We start from the raw sequence: 17,772 nt of genomic DNA, 5'->3' as shown, positions 1-17,772 counted from the left end.
TAAAATGTATCTTATTTTGACATGTTCCTACTAATTATTATAATAGTGTAACAATTATAATGGATTATATCTAAGGGTACATTATAGGGAGAAAAATTTCCCTCCAGTTCAATTCAAATACTTACTGAGCACTATGTGGCAGATGTTTCTCTGTGCAGTTGCTTGCCTAGAACCTAAATTTTACCTATGTGGTAGGACCAGTTTGCCCACCACAAGTATGTGTGACTTTGCATATCCTTCTATGGGTATCTTAGCCTGTGAGTTTAACCCATAAAATGATCTCCCGCTGGGCATGTAGTAAGTATAAAATATCTTGTGGGTATTATTAACATTCTTGCCACTTCATTCGTCTTCTTCTCTACTCCATCTAGCGACATGCCCACTCAGAAGTCCAAGACTCCGTGGGAAATAGGGAAGGCTCAGTGTTTGGGGGAACAATCAGAAGATAGTATACTGGGTTATAGAGAATGACTAAACACAATTTTCATGAGAAAAATTCATTACTTATGGGTATTATATCACATGCATGAGTTTGAACCTTCTCTGCTCATACAGGAGGATCTAGGATGCATTTAAAGTATTCTTAGCTTTCCCTCAGTTGTGCAAATACCCTACAGGGTACATAACCTAAGATCTGAATCCAAGGGTTACCCAATTAAACGGGATCCCTCTGTGCATCCTACTCTACTCCAAATGGCTTTAGAGTGGGCTAGCTAAGTCAGAAGTTATCATCTTAACTCCTCTCAGTCTTTATTTACAGTGCTGTCATATGCACAGAATCATAATGCCAGGTGTGGGCAAGTAGTTCTAGGTATGAAAAACAACAACAAAAAATCCACATTTGTAGTGACCACAGATAACTCCGGAATGGCTCATTTAGCAATCAGCCTGCTGCAGAGCCCATAGGCCAGAGTGGTCACCTGAGGAACCCACACTCGGGATGGGGGGGTTCCTGAGGCCCCAGGACCACCTTAAGAATGTGGGCTGAGTGTCCCAAGTGCCTTAAAAGTAGCTTACACTCACCGGAGGGAGGTATTTTGTCCTCAGGACCCTTCCATGGGCCTCAATTAACTGTGATATGGTCACTGAACAAAATGAGACCCACTCCCCTCCTTCCAATATGCCTTGTTGCCCTATTTACATAGTTCCAAGTACTGGAAATCTTGGTGGCGCAGTGGTTAAGAGTTCAGCTGCTAACCTAAAGGTCAGCATTCAAATCCACCAGGAGCTCCTTAGAAACTCTATGGGGGCAGTTCTACTCTCTCCCATAGGGTTGCTATGAGTTGGAATCAATTCAACTGCAATGGGTTTTGGTTTTTAAGAGAGTACTAACATGAAAGCCAAATACATTGGACCAAAGGAGAAATTATGGAGACAGTCACACAGGGTGGGAGGCCAGTTGGGTCTCTAACTGAGAGACTGTGGGCAAGTTACCTGACCTGAGTATCATTAGTGTCATCTGTAAAATGAATCTAATAGAACTGGTTATCCTATTGGGTTACTCTAAAGACTAAATGGAAAAATGTCGGTAAGGTACTTGGCACAGTGTCTGGCACTTGGTAGTGCTCAAAAAGCAGTAGCTAATAGCATAACAAATACTGCTGATGATGATGCTTGCCATGTTTCCACTCTCAGAGGGCTAAGGGCTTCCAGTTGACTGCTCCATCCAACTGGAACATACTCAAGAGTGGCCTCATTGTGGCCAATCAGTGCTAGGAGGTTGGTTTGGTAAGCAGTCCATCTGAACGTTCCAATGAATTTTCTTTGCATTCAATCAGCTTTGTAGCTTTGTCCATTTTTCTTTCTAATGAGAACAAAGAATTGTTCTCAGAATATTTTGGATATTCTTTACTTCATTTCTGATTCTATTTTGGATGAGCCTAATCATATTTACCCCAACAAGTCTGTCAGTTTGTCATACTGTGGGGGCTTGTGTGTTGCTGTGATGCTGGAAGCTATACCACCAGTATTCGAATAACAGCAGGGTCACCCATGGCAGACAGGTTTCAGCTGAGCATACAGACTAAGACAGACCAGAAAGAAGGAAAAGCTCAATACCTTCAGTCAGAACAAGACCAGGGGCCAACTACAGATCAGACCATCAATTACTCACATTCAAGTTCAAACTGAAACTGAAGAAAATTAGAACAAGTCCATGAGAACCAAATATATCTCACCTGAATTTAGAGACGATCTAAGAACAGATTTGATGCATTGAACACTAATGACCACAGATAAAACGAGTTGTGGAATGACATCAAGGACATCATCAAGGAGAAAGCAAGAGGTCATTAAAAAGACAGGAGAGAAAGAAAAAACCTAAATAGATGTCAGAAGAGACTCAGAAACTTGCTCTTGAAAGTCGAGTAGCTAAAGCAAAACGAAAAAAAGATGAAGTAAAAGAGTTGAACAGAAGATTTCAAAGGGTAGCTCAAGAAGACAAAGTATTATAATGTCATGTGCAAAGACCTGGAGATGGAAAACCAAAAGGGAAGAACACACTATGCATTGTTCAAGCTGAAAGATCTGAAGAAAAAATTCAAGCCTCAAGTTGAAATACTGAAGGATTCTGAAGGGAAAATATTAAACGATGTAGGAAGCATCAAAAGAAAATGAAAGGAATACACAGAGTCACTATACCAAAAAGAACTGATCGGTGTTCAACCATTTCAGGAGGTCACATATGATAAACTGATGGTACCGAAGGAAGGAGTCCAAGCTGCACTGAAATAGAAGGCACTGGCAAAAGGCAAGGCTCCAGGAATTGACAATACCAATTGAGATGTTTCAACAAAAGGATGTAGTGCTGGAGATGCTCACTTGTCTATACCAAGAAATATGGAAGACAGCTAACTGGCCAACCGACTAGAAGAGATCCATATTTATGCCTATTCCCAAGAAAGGTGATCCAACCAAATGTGGAAATTACAGAACAATATTATTAACATCATATGCAAGCAAAATTTTGCTGAAGATCATTCAAAAGCAGCTGCAGCAGTATATTGACAGGGAACTGCCAGAAGTTCAAGATGATGTGGAGCCAGGGATATCATTGCTGATGTCAGATGGATCCTGGCTGAAAGCAGAGAATACCAGGAAGATGTTGACCTGTGTTTTATTGACTATGCAAAGGCATTCAGCTCTATGAATCATAGCAAATTATGGGTAACATTGCAGAGAATAAGAATTCCAGAACACTTAACTGCACTCATAAGGAATCTGTACACGGATCAAGAGGCAGTCCTTCGAACAGAACAAGGGGATACTGCAAAGTTTAAAGTCAGGGAAGGTGTGCGTCAGGGTTGTATCCTTTCACCATATCTATTCAATCTGTATGCTGAACAAATAATCAGAGAAGCTGGACTACATGAAGAAGAACTGCACATCAAGATTGGAGAAGACTCATTAACAACCTGTGTTAATCAAATGACACAACCTTGCTTGCTCAAAGTGAAGGAGGCTTGAAGCAGTTTCTGATGAAGATCAAAGACCATAGTCTTCAGTACGGATTACACCTCAACATAAAGAAAACAAAAATCCTCACAACTGGACCAAGGAGCAACATCATGATAAATGGAGAGTAGACCGAGGTTGTCAAGGATTTTATTTTACTTGGATCCACAATCAACACCCATGGAAGCAACAGTCAAGAAATCAAAGATGCATTGCATTGGGCAAATCGGCTGCCAAAGGCCTCTTTAAAATGTCGAAAATCAAGTATGTCACCTTGAGGACTAATGTGCACCTGATGCAAGCCATGGTGTTTTCAATCGCCTCATAGGCATGTGAAAGCTGGACAATGAATAAGGAAGATCAAAGAAGAACTGACGCCTTAGGAATGTGGTGTTGGAGAAGAATATTGAATATACCATAGACTACAAAAAGAATGAACAAATCTGTCCTGGAAGAAGTACAACCAGAATGCTCCTTAGAAACAAGGATGGTGAGGCTACGACTCACATACTTTGGACATGTTATCAGAAGGGATCGGTCCCTGGAGAAGGACATCATGCCTGGTAAAGTAGATGGTCAGTGAAAAAAGAGGAAAACCCTCAATGAGATGGACTGACACAGTGGCTGCAACAATGGGTTCGAGCATAGGAACAATTGTGAGGATGGCACAGGACCACATAGTGTTTCGTTCTGCAAAGGGTCACTATGAGTCGGAACCAACTCAACGGAGCCTAACAACAACAACAATCATGTTTAAAAAGAAACCCTTGTGGCACAACAATTAAGCACTTCTGCTAACTGAAACTTTGGCAGTTGAAACCCACCCAGGGGTTCTGCTAGACAAAGACTTGATCTGCTCCTGTAAACATTATAGCCTATAGAATCCCACGGTACAGCTCTACTCTGTCACATGGGGTAGCTGTAAGTTCAAATCAACTCAACAGCACGTGACAACAACAACTGTATTTAAATCCCTGATTTCGTATCTTTGGGTAGTTTTCAGATCATTTTTCCCTTATTTCATTTATAAGCAACTATGGTATTCAAACCATGGTATTCAAAGCATTTCCACATCAACACTATTGTTTTAAAATTCTTTAAGAAAACATCCAACTCCAGGAGCAGCTTAACCCCTCTCACTGGAAGAAAAACAAACATACCAAAAAGTAAGAGACCGTCTAGAACACTGTTTTGCTTGTAAGAAAGAGTTTATCTTCAACATCCAAATGTTTAATTCTTTAATTTTAAAACTTGTAATTAAAAAAAATTATGTCTATTTTTAACTCACCAGTCATAAATGGTTAGCTTTATTTTTTCACACACTGAAGGAAACTGTTAAAAAAAAGAAAAACCTAGTTATTTCTCACTTTATTCAGTAACTATCATTCGTGTCTTATTTTTTTTCCAAAGGAAAAAAAAGTCATACCTTGATCTGAAGATTAACGGTTTGATTCCACTCAGGATTTGCATTTTTCTCAATTATATTTGTGCAAACCTGCAAAATCACGAAAGGAAAACAGTAGGTATTCAAGTTTCTAATTTCCGAGCCTTTACAATATGTGCATACTGGATTATGACTCTAACAGTTTACTTATTAGTTATTGTACTTAGCAATGTGCTTAAACTTCATCTTCTCTGGTAACGATTTAGTAAAATATGACATGTGCTGAAAGCTTGTTTTATCCATTTCGTCGTAGGTTTTCAATTGCCAGATTTCTAACACTGAATGAATGTGATAATGCGAGAGTTAATGTTTATTAAGCATTTGTACTGGGTTATACACTATCAAATAAGCATCCCATTGTTAACATGTCCAAACAAAGCTCCATTTACCATCCATCCCCAGCCTCCCATTCCTACCCCAAAGCCGCTCCCATACCAGTCTTCTCACTACCGTTCAAGCAGTTGTTCAGGCTTAGAACTAGAGTCAGCCACAGTGTCTCTCTCCCCAGCGAATGCTTCATCCAAACCAATATCCTGACACCTTTACCTTCAGGCAGATCCTGTAACCTTCTCTCTCCTGGACACCTGTAGTTGACCCCTATCTGGAGCCTCGCTTCTCTTGTCTCCTTACCTTCATTTCGCTTCCTTGTATAACACTCTCAAGGACCTTCTGAAGTACACATACACTAAGTCCAGAAAGCCGAGATATGTACTCTGGCTGGTAAACCCCTACCTGATCCCACCTCCACCTCTCTGAATTCATCTCTTATTTCCCCCTTGTTCACTCCTTTCCACGAGCTTTTTGAGTTTTTTGTTGTTGTTGGTTTTGGTTTTTCTGCAAATGCATCTTTGAGGGCCTTTGTATCTGTTATTTTCTCTCCCTGCCAGTGACTTTTTCTAAATTTCCATATCATCCAAGTCCCTACTCAAATGTCACTTCCTCACAGGCAACCCATCTGATTACCTAGCTAACCATCCATGCCCCTACACCAATCACTTCTTATCTCCTGCTTTATTTTCTGTGTAGTACTTTCTACTATCTGAAATTATTCAATTACCTGCTTGCTTGGCCCCGGTGGTGCAGTGGTTAAATGTTTAGCTGCTAACCAACAGATCAGCAGTTTGAGTTTACCAGCCATTCCTTGGAAACTCTACAGGCCAGTTCTACTCTGTCCTATAGGTTGCTATGAGTTGGAATTGACTCAATGGCAATAGGTTTTTTGGGTTTGCTTGCTTGTTTATTGTATGTCTCTTCTACTAGAAAGTAAGCTTCATGAAGGAGGATATGAAATGTGTGGCTGATTGCCTCCATGAACAACTGCCACCTTTGCTGTGCGACCAGAAGAACTAGATGGTCCCCGGCTACCATTATTGAACATTTTGATCAAGGATTCTACGGAGGAATCCTGATCAAAAGAGGGAAAATGCAGAATAGAATTTCAAATTTGCATGGATTCCAGCCTTTCAGGAGCTCTGAAGGCTGGGTGAACTCCTGGAACTACTGCCCTGAGACAATCTTTAAGCCTTAAACAGTAAATATCCCCTGAAGTCTTCTTAAAAACAAACAATAGTTCAGTTTAACTAGTAAAAAATGTCTGCCTCGAGCAATATGCCCTTTTAAGAACTAGCTATATGGGATCAAATTGACAACAGCAACTCAAAAGATTAGATATGAACTTTAGGGGGCAGTGAGTTTATGTTAAAGGTGGGGAACAACTCAGGAAAGGAGGGTGAGAATGGTAGTTTGACTCGAAGAATGTAATCAATGTCACTGAATTGTACATGTAGAAACGGTTGAATTGGCTGTGTTTCGCTGTGTATATTCTCAACAACAACAACAAAATAAAATTATATAAAAAAGTGAGATCCACGAGAGCAATGTCTGCCTAGCTTGTTTCTATACCCACAGCACATTGAACAGTATCTGGTACACAGTAGCCTCACGCTAATTACTTCTTGAATTAATTAACCTCTCAACAATCCTATGAGATTATTATTATACCTATTTACAGTTCAGGAAATTGAGACTCAGAGATTAAGGAATTTGCCTGCCTATGGAGTAGAAACCCTGGTGATGTAGTGGTTAAGAGCTATGGCTGCTAACCAGAAGATCAGAGGTTCAAATCCACCAGCTGCTCTTTGGAAACTTTATGGGACAGTTCTACTCAGTCCTATAGGGTCACTATGAGTTGGAATCGACTTGACGGCAATTTTTTTTTATGGAGCGGGTTGAAGCCTGGATTTAAATTAGGCCTCATCTTGACCCAGAGCTGAAAGCCTTCCCACCACGCCCCACTGAGTCTCCTAGGAAATAATGCCAGTCATATGTGTGGTTTGCCAAATCGTGCTTTCATAAATGTGAGTGGTTCAAACATATAGGAGATGCTAGTTCTTGCTTTAACTGTTCATGGTGTGTTGTTATTCTACTGTGGAATCCAATCTTTGATAGTGAGAGATAAAAGAGGTGGTTACAAGTACCCCCACACCAAGAATCTTCCAACTTTTTCCAGAGGACTGGGATGGGGGCTTCCCTGCCTGACTCTCCAGTTCAGCAGTTCAGAAACATGACAGGACTGGGTAACTGGGCGTTGGGTAATTGTGTTGTTGTTAGCTGGCATTGAGTCAGCCCTGACTCATGGTGATCCCATGCACAAAGGAAAGAAACGCTGCCTGGTCTTGTGCCATCCCCATGAACTATCACGGATCAGACCACTGTGATCCGTAGGCTTCTTATTAGCTAATTTTTGGAAGTAGATTGCCAGGCTTTCTTCCTAGCCCATCTTAGTCTAGAAGCCTGTTTAGCGTCATAGAAACATTCAAGCCTTCACTGACCAGATGGGTGGTGGTTGCACAGGAGGCAGACTGATCGGGAATCAAACTCAGATCTCCCTCATGGAAGGTGAGAGTTGTAGTCTACAACCTTTACCAGAGGTTGTTGTGGCTGACTGGGGAGTTTGCCTAAGATTAAGATAATGCTTGGACCTGGGAAATAATTAACGTAATTCAGTGGTAGGCTTCATTATTCTAATCCTTCAAAAGATTGGATTTTCTAACTTGAGCCCTGCATACTTTCCACTCCAAAATGAACCTGCAGGAAAGCGTGGTGTGTTCAGACTCAGACAATCTGTCTTCCTGCAGAATGCCTAGATCATCGGGGGGCTGTTTTAACAATGAATAAGCAGGAATTCACCCCAAGGAAAGTTTTAAATATTTATTCCTAGAGGCATGTGCATTTAGATCACATACAAACCTTTTTTCCAGCAAAGGAAACTTCTACAAAAGGATCCACTAGATTTTTCTTATCTGCATTGCCTCCAAATATTTCCTTCACTGTCTGTGAGAAGGCGTCATCCACTGGAAGGAATGTGTTGCACAGCAGAAATTACATTTGGTTCTCTTAAAAGAATAGAAATTATTCTGAAAAACGAAAAATTTCCTCCTATACATTTAGACAGTTGCAACAAGAATTGTTCTCAGAGATGGCAAGCACTATAACATTATATTGCAGAAATCCTTTTTGTCTTAGTTGAGAGAGGGAAAATGTTTTTTCCTCATAAAGTTTTGAAATCAGCAGAAGCACTTTGAAAAATAAGTTGACACCTTGTGTCAAGAGTCAATCATATATTGAATTCAAAAAAAAAAAAAAAAAAAACAGAGAATGAAGAAAGTTCACCCAGTCAGGGTAAGAAGCGGTTCTCAAACCTAAGCCTGGTTTTAATTTAGAAAAGGTGCTTTAGGTCAAAATGATACAGGCCCAAACTGACTTTTTCAAAGGACTTCAAGAAAGTTTGGCATAATCATAAAATCTCTATTCGACTACAAACAACAAACTGTTTTCACAAAGTCTATTGAGAATATAGATCAATTAAAGAGGCTAATGTAGGAACTATAATATGAGGTTTGATTACTTATTTAATTCTGAAGGAAAGATGGTATAAGGAGGTCTTAAAATGGGGAGGAGGATTCCCAGGAAAAGTAGCAAATCCTGAAGAGACCCAGAGCCTACAGAGGGGGACTTGCAGAAGGGTCCCGTGTCCCAGAGCCCAGCAGAAAGCAGACAGGCTGGGCAAGGCAGATAGGATGCTAGGTTATCAGCAATGACAGGGGAGTAACGGGGCTAGGCCCTATAAATGGAAACAGTGTAAATAATTCTCTTAAATGTATCCAATCTCTTGGTAAACAACTCATAATAGCTATAGACTTCTAGGTATTGGTACTTCTCTTTCCTAGGCTAATTTTAACAGTCCAATAGGTAGCCTATCTATTTGTTAATAAAATTTCACATTTTCATTTGGGATAAAAGGCATTGAAAGTGACTGGCCTCTCTTTAGCATTCTCTAGAATAAGGAGAAGATATGGAATTCTGAAGGAAGAAGGGATAGAGCAGGTGCTCAACAAGGAATATAAATCTGTGACCAATTGGCTGCCCCATGAGCCTATTCAGGTAGCTTTCAATGGGGTCAGAATGAATGAAAATAAGACCATGAAGGCCTTTTAAGAAGAAAAACATGGTAGAGAGCAACAGTCACCACACAGAGTATGATGTTAACACATCCAATCGTAACTGATAACTGATCATTCCAGGGCAAGATTAAATCAATACGTACTTTGGGGGATATCCTCAGCTCGGTAGATTTTCAACAAGAATGTCACCCACCGGAGGGCGATGCCGGCAGGGAGTAACAAATTACTCTCCACGTCATCACTGTCATTATCACGATCTTGTCTCTCAGGCTGTTGGGTACAGCAGATTATAAATTAGGCATGTAGAAAAGTAGCACTTGTAAGAAGCCAAATTGATGCTTGTAAAATGAAACCAATCAGGATTGTTTCCATTAGGATTTCCTGCGTTTCAGGCTTAAGAGCTCAGCCACTAATTTTCCTCCGACCTCCAAATGGCTCCACAGAATCAATACTCATACATTTCTTCAATACACCACAAAAAAATAATGTGCCCTTCTGTAATTTTATGAACACCAAAGAATAAAGAGTGTGTGTGTGCGCATGCGTGTACGGAGTGGCGGGTGTGTTCCTAGTGTTCCTTCAATTTCTGTGGCCACTGTGTTTGCTGCCCAATTTCTCAGAACAACAGTCCCTCTAGGTAAAAAAAAAAAAAAAAAACCAAAATGACAAGTAAGGAAATCTTAAAATACACATATCCTTTCTGAATTAAAGACCAGGAAGGAGTCTAATGGGCTAATAATAATAATAATTTTGTGATGAAGAAAAGAACAGCTTCTAAAAAATAGGAGAAATAGGAGGGCGGGAGGTTAGCAATTGGAATCTGTGCTCCACCACACAGCTACTGGCGTTCACCTATGTAATCCTCAGTGCCCTTTTTAGTAAAAAAGGTATAAAAGGTGGAGAATCTAGAGACTCACAGGAGGCTCATCTCCGGTTCCCAGGACAAACATGGTGACTTTCATGTAACCCTTGGCACCTGAGCTGGTATCTTCTGGATCATTGAGAAGCAGCCATTTTCTCATGACCGCATGACCTAAAATAAAGAGGGAGAGAAAGGACAGAGACACGCTACAGAGGAGCTGACAGGCCTGTGATTTTATCTGCTGTAAGATAAACAAGTATTTCCTGGAAGTCTAACCATGACACGCCAATTCCCCAGCTGTCTCCATACTGCTCTGCCCTCCACACCGCACCCCACCCACCCCACCCACCCTACCATCCTGTCCTGGTGTGATGCAAACAAGACAATCCAAGCTCTATGAACTGGTTTTATAATTTGATTTTTTGATATGTTCAAAATATCCTTACAAAATAGATTACTTATTTATGAATGTTATGACAATTACCATTAAAAAGATTAGATGTCCACCCTAAGAAACTGTTTATTCATTCCAGCTAAGCGCCCCCTTCCCCTGCATCAATGATAATTTTCCCTTCTGTTTTTAAGACATTTCACCCAGAGTTCTCTTACAAAGTAGAAGGAACAGACTTGAGGCTTTAAGTTGATGGGGAGTCTGTTACTTACCAGGTTCATCATAAATGAATCCAACATCAATCTGGGCAAAAAAAATTTCAAGTAGTTTAGGTAGGTTTTGAAATCAGCTTAGTCACTTCAAAGAAATCATCATTATTATATTTAAATATAATGCCCTTAACTAGACTTAAATTTCCTTAAGACCCAATATTTGCATCTCGCCCTCTTACCCCAGTGCCATAACTGATGTGGGCCATGTACAAGGTCCTGAATCAATCACTATTGATTGAAGCAGCTAATCTTAGAGCCAGAGGGACTATGGAAGTGAAGTGACCAATTCATCCTGGTTTCTTCAGGATTTTTCTGGCTTTAGCCCTGAAAGTCCTGTGTCTTGTGAGATCCCCCAGTTTCAGGCAATCTGGAACTATTGAGTCACCCTAGAGAAAGCAGGAGCGCTACTGGCTCAGTGGTTAAGAGCTGTGGCTGCTAACTAAAAGATCGGCAGTTCAAATCCATCAGCCGCTCCTTGGAAACCCAGAGGCAGTTCTATCCTATTCTATAAGGTCAATAAGGGTCAGAATTGGGTTTTTTTTTACTTAGGGAAAGTCATCTGGCCCAACTTCCTATCCAATACTCTTTCTCCTACTACTACTAATGTTAACATAACCATTGATTGGGTACTTTGATGTGCCAGGCACTGAGATAGGTACTTAATATTATCTCATTTAATCTTCACAATTACCCCATTTTACAGATGAAGAAACTAAGGATCACCAAGGTTAAACTCCCTAGGACATGTGGCTAGCCAGTGCCAGACCAGGTATGAGCACAGACAAGCCTTTCAGACCCAGATCATCCTCTAGGACTTCTAGTGACTAGGAGCCTTTCTTCTAGAGGCAGCCCATTTTACCAACCAAATACTTGTCTTTCATTGCAATGAGAGTTACTCAGAAAAGCACTCTCACTCCTTTCCTGGTCTGGCTTTACTTTTACACTTAAGATTTACAATAACTGGCTTTGTTGATGGACCTCTGAGCCCCACAGTTAAGTCACCATGGTCAAACACCTCTTCCCTTTGTAAAAATTCATTGGCTTCCACCTCAGGATCACTGGGAAGGGCCCTGATATGGCAGCTTTGAAGCATATTGCTTTGGGGCACTGCTAGGTGCTATAATTTGGAAAGACAAGACTCATGCCAGAGGACTCTCAGCTGGCTTCTGGACCCTGGGGCATTCACATCTGGCCCTCAGCAAGGATCATGGTGTCCATTCCTTACACATAACCCTAAGACTTCACCAAGATGGGAATCCTGAGACCTGGCCAGGAATCCCATTTCCCATTACGGAGGTGCTTATCTTTGATGTAGCCGACCGTTAACACCTACCTTAAATTCCCCCATTAGACAATCTGCCCGCAAAGAATGAGAATTATAAACCTGGAAGAAAGAAGAGAGATGAAAACATTAACTGCTTCCTCTGGCAGTTAGTAAGTAGTGCCCTCCTAGTCCGTTGCCTCCTTACCCGAATGCTGATGATTTCATCCATCAACTCTGAAGGGTTCATGTGGACATTGTAGAAAAATAACTGTCAAAACAAAAGTGAAGAATGTTTGAATATATTAGTACAGGTGGATTGAGGTTTTGAGGGGCCTAAAGCTATAATTCTGGTTTTAAAGCTATAATTCTGGGGAATCTTCTTCAACTCATAGTGACCCTATAGGACAGAGTAGAACTGTCCCCATAGAGTTTCCAAGGAGCACCTGGTGGATTTGAACTGCTGACCTTCTGGGTAGGAGCCATAGGACTTAACCACTACGCCACCAGGGTTTCCTCTTGAAAAATACAAATTCAAAATTAAGTCTGACTATGTGAACACCCTGCAGGGTCTTGGAAGGGGCCCTGAAGCTTAAGCTTCATGAGCTTCTATAGTAAACCCACCGATACATGTTGGATAAAGGAAAAAACCTAAGTAACAAATACAGCATTTATTTAACTAAATAAAAGTGTACATCTGGGACCAGTGAGGTTAAGGACGTTTATCTACTAGGTAAATGAAATAAAGATCCAAGATTATGTCATGTTGTAACTCTTTATTAAAATGGACACATGGACTTGCATGACCTGAAAAAAAAAAGTTGAGTTTAATTCTCTATCATTTTTAGCTCTTTCATTTGTGTCTAGTGATTCCAATTTTACTCTCTCTAAAGAAACATCTCCACTGTCAACTTTGCCCACTAGATTATGTTAGTGGTTCAGCAGAGTCAGTATTGACCATGTTTTAAGTCGCTGTAACAGCTGAGTTTAAGAAGTTTATTTCTTAGAAACTGAATATTAGGTATATAGAGGTTGTGCCACATCAGCCCAATAAATGAGTTCTACGAGAAAAGGATTGAGCATTTATTTAAACGGGGAATTTTTTTTCTCTGACTTTTCATTTAGAAATATTTCAAGTCTAAAGAACAGCTGAGAGAATAGTAAAATAAACACCCATGTATCTTTTACCTACGATCACCAATGGTTAACACTTTAGGACATTTGCTTTATGTCTCTTCTCTGTGACTTTTTTAACAGAACTACTTGAAAGAAAACTGTAGCTATCATGACGCTAAATATATTCACACGTATCTATCTCCTCAGAGCAAGCATAGGTTCCTATATAACCAAAACAAAAAACCCCGTTGCTGTGGAGTGGATTCCGACTGATAGCAACCCTATAGGACAGAGTAGAAATGCCCCACAGGGTTTCCAAGGAGCACCTGGTGGATTCAAACTGCTGACCTTTTGGTTAGCAGCCATAGCTCTTAACCACTACGCTACCAGGGTTTCCATATTCCTATATAGTCGTAACAATATTATCACGCCTAAGAAATTTAACACTGATATAATGACATTGGAAACCCTGGTGGTGTAGTGCTTAAGAGCTATGGCTGCTAACCAAAAGGTCTGCAGTTTGAATCCACCAGGTGCTCCTTGGAAACCCTTTGGGGCAGTTCTACTCTGGCCCACAGGGTCGCTATGAGTTGGAATCGATGCAACAGCAATGGATTTTAATGACATTATTTAATATACAGTGTAATCAATTTTAAAAATATCTCTAATTGCACCCAAAAAGGTTCTTTATACATTTTTTTTCTTTTAAACCACTCAAGGATCACACTTTGCATTTGGCTGTCACATCTTTTATCTAGAACAGTACTCCCGCTGCTTCTTTTTTTTTTTTTGTATTTCTTATCAAGACTAGTTACCTTGTAGGATATCCCACAATCTGGATTTGTGCATTTCCTCACTATCTGATTCAAGTTGAACATTTTGACAAGAAATGACACAGGTGATGCTGATTACATTCCACTGTAACACATTAGGCCACACAAAGTTGGTTTGTTCCATTATTGATGATAACTTGGTTAAGGAGATGTACATATACTAGGAATTATTTTAAATAAAATTCCTTTATTGATTTACGAATTAGTCTGTTTTGGGGTCGAGTAATTTGATTCTTCCCTTTACAAACAGACCTAATCCTAAATAATTTTTTAATTAATTAAAACGGGAAAGTTCTAAAGGCGGAGTTCCTGCTGAAATCTTCAGAATTCAGTTGAACAAATATGAGGCTGAAATTATAAATGCATTATGTCTTAGGCTCTGAGTCATCCAGGATCTTGCCCTTCCTCTTATCCAGGCCTGCCCTCCAGTGTAAATCTCTCCCAGCCTTCCCTGATACCTATTTCATGGGCCTAGCTCCGTCTGGCCCCAACTCTCCTCTGTGGTTTTATTTAGCTGTGGCTACTGTTGTCCGTGATTCATCTAAGGAGGAAAAGTTAGAAGAAAATGAGATCTTCTGAGAAGTTGGGGGCCAGCCTGTACAAAGGGAAAGAAAGAGAAGAACCACACAGAAGAAACCATTTTCTTTTGTTAATAGTCATAGAAAGAAAGAACCAAAGCCGGGCCCAGGGCTGCAATTAGAAACTATACGGAACTAAGAGAAACTGTGATAGGAAACAATGAATGGAGAAGCCTGGCTCAGAGAACGGGGCAGGAGATCTGGAATCTCAGATATGTGCCTCCTCAGCAGAGTAAGGCTGGACTCTAGAAAATCCTCCAAACTTATCCTTTCTCCTCCCAGCCCTGGTAGAACTTTGTGTTATGTGAGGTGACTATTAAGGCATTAAGTACTTTTTAGTGTTTCTGAAGAGGTCAACGGAACCAGGCTACACTCTTCAAGAGAAAAAAAAAACAAACTTTGTTTACTTACCATTGCTTTATTTTAACATGCATTATTTTTATAGCAAAATAAGTTTTAACAACTTTAAAAAGTTGGGTTATTGGTGATGGTTGCACAACATAATTGATATAATTGGTGTCACTGAATTTTACTGTGAAAAATGTTGATGTTATGGATTGAATTGTGTCCCCCCAAAATGTGTGTCAACTTGACTGGGCCATGATTCCTGGTGTTCTGTGATTATCCACCATTTTGAGATCTGATGTGATTTTCCTACGTGTGGTAAATTCTTCCTCTATGGTACTAATGAGACAGGATTACAGGCTGTTATGCTAATGAGGCAGGACTCAATCTACAAGATTAGGTTGCATCTTGAGTCAATCTCTTTTGAGATATAAAAGAGAGAAGCGAGCAGAGAGACAGAGGGACTGCATACCACCAATAAAGTAGTGCCAGGAGCAGAGCATGTCCTTTGGACCCGGGGTCCCTGTGCCAAGAAGCTCCTAGTCCAGGGCAAGTTTAATGACAAGGACCTTCCCCTACAGCCGACAGAAAGAGAAAGCCTTCCCTTGGAGCTGGCACCCTGAATTCGGACTTCCAGCCTCCTAAACTGTGAGAGAATAAATTTCTCTTTGTTAAAGCCATCCACTTGTGTTATTTCTGTTATAGCAGCACTGGGTAACTAAGATAGTTGAACTGGCAAAAAAATAAGTTGGATTACTAAGTCACCCTGTTGATTAGAAACAGCAAAGGCAGATATATGTGACATCACATAGTCTGTCATAAGAGGTGAAGGGACTTAAGTTGACTCCATTGGGAAGTTGCTACAAAAACACCAGAAAGACACACAGCCGCTCTGAGAAGCAATGACAAGCAGACTAGGCGATCTCAAGACTTAGTGGTTCTTAACACTGGAACTTCAGATTGTCTTTACCAGTCAAGTTTGCACATGTGCTCCCCTCCACCGATGCCCAGGAAGGTGCCTATAAATAAGACAGACTCACAGATGAGGGACATGTATTCTCCGCCTGTTTACCTCATCAAAGAATGGGTTGTTCCCTCTCTTGATTCTTGTTCGGTGTGTCTGGCCACAGACGTGAACTTTGACCACAGGCCTTATGTTGTTGCCACATAACTGTCGGCCCTCAATCACTCTGACTCGGATCTGCAAGCACAGAAGGGCATTGTTACTTACCCTTTCGCAGCAGGTGGAGTACAGGAATCCTCGGGCTCTGCCTCAGTTTTTCCACCCATAAGGATTGCTGAGACCAAGCCCAGGCAACTGGTGCCCATGCAGTGCTGGGGGTGGGTGGGGCACCTGTATTCATTCATGGGGGTTGTAGAAACCAGGAGCAGTAGTGGAGTTGAAATAGCCTTTAGCTGGCACAGGACAGGGAGGGGCAGAGCCACTACTCAGGCCGCAGCCTCATATCTGGACTTCCTGAGCCTTGGTGATATACTAACTCAACTTGACAGCTGTCTCCCAAGTCCAAGCCCAAAGCAATGAAAAAACATAGACTCTGTACTTCCGTTCTTTGAATAGTTCCTTCCTACCACAAAGGGAAGGAAGGGGTTATAGTTTTATTTCTCTCAAGAGCCCTGCCTGGCTTGATTACATCCACTTCCGCATGCAGAAGAAAAATGGGGAGCAATTCTTGTTAGGTGTATGCACTGGCACCTGTTTTTCTAGTTGAGCCACTGCCCATAGGAATAGACCCATCAGTGCAACTGGCGGAAGGTAGAAAATGTGGGGGTTAAACATGGATGTTGAACATTTGGCCTGTTTCTACCTGGAAGTCCTGTGGCTTGTTGGACAGCATCCGCCGACTTTTCTTTCCTTTGGTGAGCCTCCGAGCAAGCTGAGCTTCTGATACTGTCCCAGTGGGCACCCTAGGCCCAGGGCCCCTGATGGTACCATCCAATTTGTCTTCATCACCTTCATCGTCTTCCTCTTCTCCTAAAATATCAAAAAGAAATCCAGTGAGAGATGGCCCTTACACTGTTAATGTTGGGACACTCTGGTTTTCCTGTCATGGACAGTTTTTCTTGCCATTACGATTTCAGTGTTCCTAAGTTTTTTAAGGTGGCAGAGGAATGAAAGGCTCTTGGTGATATTGACTTGGGACTTGTTATGACACAAGTACCTAATTTCTTTAGGAAAATGTGTTCATGGTGTATCAGGGCACTCATTCAGGCTGACTTCAAAGAGAACTGGGGAATGCCACAGACTGTGGGGGTAGCAAGAGGAACACGGTGCAGTTGGACACAGCCAGAAAGGATTAGGTTTGATCCTGAGGTCGGGGGGACTTTCTGCAATTACGATAGAAATGAAGAAATGCTGTAGATGGAATTGAGAGTCCAGAAATGAACCCACATATCTATGGTCAACTGATTTTTGATAAGGGTCCTAAGTCCATTCAATGGAGAAAGAAGAGTCTCTTCAATAAGTCATGTTGGGAAAACTGGATTTTCACATGCAGAAAAATGAAACAGGATCCAGACCTCACACCATACACAAAAACAAATTCCAAACTAACTAAAGACCTAAATGTGCAAACTAAAACCATAAAATTCTTAGAAGAAAATGCAGGGCCAATGCTGCTGGGCCTAGTTTTTAACAGTGGATTATCTAATATGATAACAAAAGCACAAACAGCAAAAGATAAAATAAATGAACGGTACTTCATAAAAATGAAAAACTTCCGTTCATCAAAAGAT

General features: G+C 40.9%; 1 protein-coding gene across 2 annotated transcripts in view; it reads right to left on the bottom strand.

Annotated features, from left to right (window-relative positions):
• The window catches only part of MYOF (myoferlin), a 190,043-nt gene that overhangs the window by 87,544 nt on the left and 84,727 nt on the right, over positions 1-17,772 (bottom strand). For both annotated transcript variants that reach the window (XM_064269568.1, XM_064269569.1), the window contains exons 6-15: positions 16,845-17,011; positions 16,091-16,219; positions 12,355-12,417; positions 12,219-12,269; positions 10,886-10,916; positions 10,278-10,393; positions 9,504-9,630; positions 8,147-8,250; positions 4,880-4,948; positions 4,742-4,785 (exon numbers count right to left, since the gene is read on the bottom strand). In XM_064269568.1, coding sequence (XP_064125638.1) covers positions 4,742-4,785; positions 4,880-4,948; positions 8,147-8,250; positions 9,504-9,630; positions 10,278-10,393; positions 10,886-10,916; positions 12,219-12,269; positions 12,355-12,417; positions 16,091-16,219; positions 16,845-17,011 — 901 coding nt within the window. The remainder of the gene's footprint in view (positions 1-4,741; positions 4,786-4,879; positions 4,949-8,146; positions 8,251-9,503; positions 9,631-10,277; positions 10,394-10,885; positions 10,917-12,218; positions 12,270-12,354; positions 12,418-16,090; positions 16,220-16,844; positions 17,012-17,772) is intronic.

The sequence above is a fragment of the Loxodonta africana genome, chromosome 16, assembly GCF_030014295.1.
Source record: "Loxodonta africana isolate mLoxAfr1 chromosome 16, mLoxAfr1.hap2, whole genome shotgun sequence".
In the NCBI taxonomy this organism is placed as follows: domain Eukaryota; kingdom Metazoa; phylum Chordata; class Mammalia; order Proboscidea; family Elephantidae; genus Loxodonta; species Loxodonta africana.
This window is presented reverse-complemented; position numbering and strand designations above follow the sequence as displayed.